The sequence below is a fragment of the Carassius auratus genome, chromosome 20, assembly GCF_003368295.1.
Source record: "Carassius auratus strain Wakin chromosome 20, ASM336829v1, whole genome shotgun sequence".
Lineage (NCBI taxonomy): Eukaryota > Metazoa > Chordata > Actinopteri > Cypriniformes > Cyprinidae > Carassius > Carassius auratus.
The window spans coordinates 27700597-27709003 of NC_039262.1; the positions used below are offsets into that span (position 1 = coordinate 27700597).

The 8407-nt window shown below is 39.8% G+C and overlaps 1 protein-coding gene across 3 annotated transcripts; it reads left to right on the forward strand.

Annotated features, from left to right (window-relative positions):
- The first annotated feature begins 1164 nt into the window (after window positions 1-1164).
- Window positions 1165-8239, forward strand: LOC113037700 (interleukin-20 receptor subunit alpha-like). Of its 3 annotated transcripts, none has more exons than XM_026195035.1 (7): window positions 1165-1322; window positions 1950-2079; window positions 3008-3213; window positions 5129-5304; window positions 5436-5580; window positions 5662-5801; window positions 6553-8239. In XM_026195035.1, exons 1-7 carry the CDS (start codon window positions 1271-1273, stop codon window positions 7114-7116), a joined length of 1413 nt encoding a protein of 470 aa, XP_026050820.1. In that variant the 5' UTR covers window positions 1165-1270; the 3' UTR covers window positions 7117-8239. The 3 variants fall into 3 exon arrangements, with proteins under 3 accessions (XP_026050820.1, XP_026050819.1, XP_026050821.1); XM_026195034.1 differs by having other exon boundaries at window positions 1166-1322; window positions 6550-8239; XM_026195036.1 differs by having other exon boundaries at window positions 1167-1322; window positions 5674-5801; window positions 6550-8239.
- Window positions 8240-8407: the final 168 nt, after the last annotated feature.

The following is an 8407-nucleotide window of genomic DNA, read 5'->3' on the forward strand; positions in this document are numbered from 1 at the left end:
TTCTGTCTCCATCTCCAACCTTTTTACACAAACAAAAAGGAAATAATCTCAGACTATTTAAACGTTATTTAACAGTTCTCCACAACCATTACGCAAAGAACACACGAACGAAATAATACTCTCCATCTCCATCCCCACCACCTTACAAAAATACTATAGTGTACTACTTACAATTGCTTCGCTAGTCAAAGCTGATCCCACACTTGTTGCCAAAAAAATAAATGTTACAATCGCGGCAGCACAATGCTCTTACCTGAGCTACATGCAGGCGGGGTGCCCTGGTTACAGGTGTCCAAATGTCGAGGTGCGCTGTATTATATAAAGATGGATGTATTCTGCATGGAACGAGCGGGAAACCTCGTTACTCGGCGACCAAACCTGCCTGCCTGACGTTGACAACGTAACTTCCGAACCTGTGTTGATTAGGCCTCAAAATATGAAATTAAAATCCAAAATATATACGTAATATCCTATGTGTGTCAAAATCATTTTCTAAAATATTCATAAGGAATTTATAAATTGTGCAAAATATTTTAATAGGCCTACATTTTTTTATCTCCCTCTCGTCACTAGGGGGTGCTGCAGCACCCCCAGCACCCCCACTTCCCGCGGCCATGAAGGGAAGTGTTACACACATGGCATTTTGAATACACAGCATCACACACTCACCCCCCCCCCCCCCCCCACACACACACACACTGATGCCTTGATGCTGCACACAACCATATATTCCTCATAACAATCAGCAACTACACATTCACATACACACAAATATATTTATACATATAGTCAGATTCACCACCAACAAACAAACCTTTTTTTCCCCCACAGTTTTATTTTATTGTTATTTTCAAAATCTTAAACATAGTTCAACTATAGTGCACAGGCTGGATACAATATAGTGGACATGAAAATAAATCTAATAAAAATGTGAGTCGATACACATCTTGAGTTTTAGACTCAGTTCTATATTGGAGAAGAGCAAATATCAAGTGGATAAAAAAAATTATGATGTGAAAAAGTCCAGATCTGAAGGGTTTAAAGTTGTGAAGAAAACAATAGGAATGCGTAACTCATGAATATTAATCAGGTCGCGTTGGTATTAGTTGGAATCCTTCCAATTCTCTTCACCGGTTGGCTCGTGCTGGTTAGGCCCCGCCCATCGGCGCTGCAGTAACAGTGCAGTGCGCCTGCCACACACACCTGAGAGACACACACCTGAGTGACACACACCTGAGATCAGAATGAGAACGACGGAGAGTTTGCAGCGATGGAGCCAGTTTTAGTGATCGCACTCTGTTTGCTCTGGACAAGAACATCAGGTCAGTAGAAAAATCTTTCTTTTCTCTCTCAACAGGAGTCGGTGATTTAGTTTTTTTTTTTTTATAATTTAACTCTCCTGTTCGCTATGTCTAACCTCTAAGTCTTTCCCCAGCCATGATATTTATATGACATTGATATGATATATGACATTAAATTTCTTATTTAAATTATAATTTCATGTGTGATTGCTTAATAAGGATATACATTAGAACCATTAGAAATCAGTTTATCTGTCATTTTCAAGACTATCTGGAGCTATTTCAAGAAAGCTGTTCATTTCCTGTTTGATGACAGTCAAAGCTTATCTTTCCCACAAAGCCTCTTTTATGGATGTATTACAGAGCATAATAAAACCGCATCCACAAACATGTGTTTTCACATTGAAGCGTGTGCTCTTATAATGACAGCAGCACTTTTAAGAAAGCATCCTGCTATTTGATTTATTATTATTATTGCTATTGGTGCTATTATTGCTATTGTGGTTTTATGAAATCTGATTTATTTTAACAAGGCCTGAAGCTTCACTGCCATGAAGCTCTGAAAACTGGTAGAGTTCAATCAGATGAGACGAACTTCAAACGCTTAGCACGGTTTTGACGAGCAGCTGTTGTTGTGTTGTGTTGCAGCGTCATCGGTCGAGCGACCGCCTGAGCCTCGTCATGTCCACTTCTACTCAGAGAACCTGAGGAACACTGTGAGGTGGACGCCAGGAGCAGGACATCCCCGGGACACCGTCTACACTGTGGAGTACGCCATGTGAGTGACCACAGAGAACCACACACTCTCAGCCTGAAACATTAGAACATATATCTTATAATACGCTCTTGTTTACATCATATATGTGTGTACTGTGGATATTCATTATGTATATATAAATACACACATACAACATATGTTTAGAAAATATTTACATGTATTTATATTCATATAGTTGATATCATACATAAATATTTAATATATAAACAAGATATTTTCTTATATATATATATATTTATATAAAATATACACAGTACACACATAGGCTATATTATGTAAAAAATAAAAACGTATTATTTTGGATGCGATTTATCATTATTAATCATTTGACAGCACTAATTTCAGATAATGTATATTATATTTTAAGCAACAAAATGTTGTTTTTTTATGTTTTTAGTATTAGTTAGCTATAACAACCCTGCTTAAATAGATGCATCTCATTATGAACGCTGCATCCTCTGTAGGTGACATGTCCCAGATTAAAAAATATAGTAATTTATATTAAATACTATAGTGTTTTAGAACCATACTACAGTAAAGAACTTGAATTACTGTGTTGTGGTTCTTCTATAGTGGCTGTGGTAAAATAACAACTATAGTAATATATGCAAATTACTTTACTCAAAACTGTACTAAGTTTTATACAATTAAAGGGAATATTTTATGACAGTCCACTACAGTTATTACAGTATTTATTACAGTTTATCATTAGTTAATACTGCAGTATGATGTAGCATTCAGTAACAAAGTGTTGTGAATACTATAATACACTGATATATATATATAGCAGATAGGCCTATGTCATCCGCTGATTCAAAGACACTTAAAACATGATGAAGAACAGAGACGTTAGTGGAGAAGGAAGATATCTCACACAATGTTGTCGAGGAGCTGTTGATGTGACGTGAGGTCTGGTGTTGTCCTGCAGATACGGTGATGAGGAGGAGAGCGGCTCTGAGCGGGTGAGGTGGAGGCGTGTGGAGCACTGCTCCTCCGTCACACACAACGAGTGTGACGTGTCTCAGGAGACCTTTAACCTGGAGGAGGAATACTATGCCAGAGTCAGGGCTGTCAGTGCAGACACACAGTCTGTGTGGACCGAGAGCACGAGCCGCTTCAGCCCTGCGCTCCACAGTGAGTGTCCTGTCTTCTGATGAGCACAAACACCTTCACTGAACCTTCATACAGCTACAGCAGCTCCTCACACACACCCCACTGTACCTTCTTACGCCTGACTGGTGCATAGTCATACATGACCAAACCAGTCATAAGAGTCAAGAGAATAAATCATCTCTCCAGTGATGTGTGGTTTGTTCGGAGGACAATATCTGTCTGAGACACAACTATTATAAATCTGGAATCTGAGGGAGCAAACACATCTAAATATTGAGAAAATCATCTTTAAAGTTGTTCAGATGAAGTTCTTAGCAATGCATATTACTAATCAAACATTACGTTTTTATATATTTATGGAAGGAAATTTACTAAATATCTTCATGGAACATGATCTTTACTTAATATCCTAATGATTTTTGGCATAAAAGAGAAATCTATAATTTTGTATTGACACATACACTGTATTGTTGTCTATAGCTACAAATATACATCTGTGATAGTGATGACTGCTTCTGTGCTGCAGGGACACATGTGTACTCTTATGGCACTATTATACACTCTCTAAGGGTCAAAAGGTAAGGGTGTCTCTATTAGGGCTCTGTCCCAGGGACAAGCTGTTGTAGCCCTAAAGGTACAGTTGGTGCTCATTTTTTCTGAGATTGTGGATGGATGTTTTTGTAGTTTGTTCACCATTGTTTATTTAAGCCTAGATAAATAGAGAATAGCAGTATGAAGATGAATAATGATCAGCTTGACACTGTATGTATGTGAATGTTCAGACTATTTCAGTCCATCTCATAGTAAAGATAGTTCCTGCCAAAATAGCATAGTTAATGCCATCATTGTTAGTTAAATTTCTATAAAACATGCCCCTTCAGACTGTGTAAAAGCCTCACTAATGTAAGAAGTAACAAGAGTAAGAAGAGCTCTAGTGATTATGGTGGATATAATTACTGTACATACAGGTTCTGCTTCCTCAGATTTGGAAAGGACTCGTTTGTATTCCTAATTGATGCCAGTAATAACACTGTGAAACATGAAACAATAATGACACAACGAACAGGTGCCGTATTCAGATATTTCTGACTATTGTCCACTGTTCATGGCAAATCATTAAACTCCGCCCCTAGAGCCACGCCCACATCTCAGCATCCAATCAACAGCTGATGCACAGAACGAAGTCCCTGCCTTTTCCGAAAATCACTGCAACACATTTTATCAAGAATTGACGTCCACATATTTATTAATTTGCTAAGTAACAGTGTTATTAGCAGATAATACACCGTCAGCCGGTCATTACTGCGAAATAATCCGGTCGATCAGTTCAGCTTTGCCTTTCCTCTGGTGTCATAAAAGTGTAATACAGTTGAACTGAAATCAATCTTTTCATGTAATAATAATTGAGATAATGGACAACCATAGGTTATTGTCTGTGAGTAAACCTTGAGTTCAGATCACCCCGTCAGTTTATTTTGTGATTATGACCAGCTGACTGCACGTTGTGCCGGATGTCAAATATGTGTTGCTAAGACGTTTCAGTCACAACAGTCAACAGAGAGAAATCTGAGCTCCCAGAACATCTTCCAACAAAGACCTGAGCTTGTTTTACAAGCCGTACACTCGTCCCGCCTCCTGCAGCAATGGGGTGTTTATTAGGAAAGTAAATGTGTTAAAACCACATACATGACATTCATTCAGAGTGAGCTGTATAGAGATAACACCCCTTCACCTGTCAGCATGGTTTTCTGAAGTGTTGTGACTCATGATTTATCAGATACTTCAGCTGTGTCATGAACTCATCGTGTCAGGTGTTCATATCGAGCTGATTCTCACAGACGTCTCTGTTATAAACAGAGCTCCTCTTGATCAGGCATCGCTGAACTCTGACCCTCATAAAAGCCAATGATTAGCTTCTAATGGACCTGTCTCGCAGCGATCCTCGGCGCGCCGCTGCTGGAGCTGAGCGTGCTGCAGAACTACATAAACGTCACCATCAAGGGGCCCTTCAGATGGAGAACCAGGAGGACCAGGAAAGAGAAGTCACTGTGGAAGATCTTCCCACACATGATCTATAACGTCTCTGTGTTCAACGGCAGGAGCGGTGACACAGTGAGTCCAGTCACCTTCATCTATACAGTGCTTTTAACAATACAGATTGTGTCAGTATCTAATAGGAAAATACTGTATTGCCAAAAGAGTGTGCAGAAGAACACTAACATGCTCTTTTGTGGCTCTGCCAGGCCTACATGGTTCTTAAAACTGGGAAGGTGACGCTGGGCCCTCTGGACTCCTCCAGCCAGATCTGTGTGAGGGTGCAGGCGCAGTCGGAGTCTCTGCCCCTGGCCTTCAAACCCAGCGAGCGGCAGTGCGTCGAGACGCCCAGAGGTAACCCAGCTGGACCTCCCCATGCGTGAGTCTGCAGACGCTGTGAGTGCGTAACCCGCTGGTGTTTCTCTCCCGCTGTAGACCCGTTCAGAGACCAGCTGCTGTCTTCTCTGCTGGGCGGCGTGCTGCCGTCTGCTCTCTGTCTGTGTGTCCTCGCTGTGCTCGGGGGACTCGTCCACTGCTACATCACTGACCACAGACAGACACTGCCCAAGAGCACGGTATTACAACAGACACAATCTCACAGAGAACTGAGGATGGGCTTGTTTGACTAGATAACATAGATTCAGACGGGCTGGGACAGAATGATGTTGTGAATGCTTCTACTGTCACTTCTCAATAACCTAATGCATCCCTACTGAACAAAAGAATAATGTGCAGCTAATGCAACTGATGTCTGGTAGACAATACTATTCAAAGGTTTGGGGTCAGTACAACCTTTTATTCATCATGGATGCATTAAATTGATCAAAAGTGTTATACGAAATATTTCTGTCTCAAACAAAAGTTGTTCTCTTAAACCTTTAATTCATCTGTGAATCCTGAAAAATAAACTGTATCTCTGCTTCCCCAAAAATATTGACAGCACAACTGTGTTCAACACTCATAATAATCAGAAATGTGTCTTGAGCAGTAAATCATCATATTATTCTGATTTCTGAAGATCATGTGACACTGAAGACTGGAGGAATGATGCTGAAAATACAGAAATACATTACACTTTAACACAGATTCACAGAAAACAGCTGTTTTACATTAGAATAATATTCAACAATTTTACTGTATTTTTACTTAAATAAATGCAGCCTTGGTGAGCATAGAACACTTTTTGTTACAAACCCCATACTTTCGAATAGATGCCTATGATTACAGTATTATCACAGAAGGGCTTCAGAATAGATCTTTATGTGAGGATGGGAGTCATATCATCAGTAGTTTTGATCACACATTGTACTCCTGTCGTTTCAGCAGGTGGTTGATATGAGCCAAAGGCTTCACACTCTCCAGCCAGAAAAGCCTCCAACCATCATTGTTAACATAGTCAAAATGGGAGAGGGGTGGGCTGTGCCTCAGCTGGTGTGTGGTGAGGACTGGTCAGCGGCGGATGCTCCAGGGCCGGTGGGTTACGCTCAGCAGCTCGCTCTGTTACCGGACGAGGAGGAGTCTGTGAGCGTGGACCCTGAGCCGCAGGAGCAGCACAGCGAGGCCATAGAGTACGGCATCGTCCAAGCCCACAGCAGCCCATACCGGACACAACAGCACACAGTGAACCCCTGTGAGGACCAAGACCAAGCACAGATATTCCTGGACTGGAGCCCAGAGACCCGAGAGCTGAAGATCCCTCTGAAGGGTCTGTTAGGACTGGAGGACGAAGCTCAGATCCAGACTGAAGCAGTCACGCTGCTGCCTAACCTCATCCTGAGACAGAGCTCGGGGGAACACAGCGAGCCGGAGCCGGAGCCGGAGCCGGAGCCGGACGGCTTCATCAAGATGGAGCGAGACTGGGGTCTGGTCATCCACTCCGGCCCAGACTGACAGAGCAATGATACTGCTGCTTCAGACTCCACACAAGATGAAGATCGCTTCACCAGGTTTAAGGTTTACACACCAGACAATATTAGGGCAGCAAAACGATTAATCGATTCAAAACCAAAGTTTATGTTTACATAATACTGTATATGTGTGTGTGTAGTGTGTATATTTATTATGTATACACAAATACACACATATGTATATATGAAGAGTTAATTTGCAAAAACAGATTACAGATAATCATGTTTTGATTAACTGCAGTTGTGTTGTTTCAATTAAATAATAATAAACACAATAATGAAACACAACAAAAACATGATTCAAGAAAATAAAAAAATGAAGTTCTGTTTTTGCAAATAATTTTTCTATATATTTTAAAATGATCTGTATGTAAATACTTTATATTATATACTGTATTAATATAGATATTTAACATATAAACCAAACATATTTTTCCTCAAAATATACTGTACATGTATGTGCATTAATAAATAAACACAGTACACACACATATAGAATATAAACATAAACATTTATTTTTAATCGATTAATCATGACTAATCGTTATGCAGCCCTAGAGGACACAATAAAGGATTTCCAGATTCACGGAGAACATTACATTTAATCATGGCCAACACTTTTCCCCAAAAGCCCCAGAGGTGCACAGACAGGAAACTGCTCAGGGGAAATAAACTCAGTGCTGGAGGCCATGTTTGAGCCACGCATCAGAAAACATCCCGTACTCAGCTATTCAACAGTCTCTTTCACAGCAAAGCCCCTGTAACACATCTACTGTAATACAGTCAAATACCTGCAGACATTTCTTCTTGTGCATTAGCCAGATTTCATTTGAAGGGAATGGACACAAGGCAAGAGTTTGAACGTCAATGACTTTCTGATAATGCATTGGTTTGTGAACTTTAGAAACTGATCAACAATGATGAAGGAAAAGGGAATTATATTGAAGGAATTCACATTTTATATAATACTGTAAATATCTATTTAAATTGTACATAAACCAAATTATAATTTTTTATTGAAATATTAATAATTGTAGTTAGAAAAACATTTATTTATTGTAAAATGTGATGAACATCCAGATGAATAAAAGGACTATAAATAATGCAGATTATAAACGTTTCTTTTATTTATGCAAATGAGAGAGCTGCACTGAAAGGGAGCTTCATCTTGTTATATAATCATTAATTCAGCACCATTAATTATTAAAAGATCAGATTTCGGTTCAGGCCCTCTTCTTTTGGGTTGATTTGATTATATAAAATACATATGAACC

What these genes read in the sequence shown, in the direction of transcription:
- LOC113037700 (XM_026195034.1), top strand. Translation starts at nt 1,271, where the DNA reads ATGGAGCCAGTTTTAGTGATCGCACTCTGTTTGCTCTGGACAAGAACA. An exon ending in TACACTGTGGAGTACGCCAT is followed by an intron (nt 2,080 to 3,007) that starts GTGAGTGACCAC and finishes GTTGTCCTGCAG; the next exon opens with ATACGGTGATGAGGAGGAGA. An exon ending in GTGCGTCGAGACGCCCAGAG is followed by an intron (nt 5,581 to 5,661) that starts GTAACCCAGCTG and finishes CTCCCGCTGTAG; the next exon opens with ACCCGTTCAGAGACCAGCTG.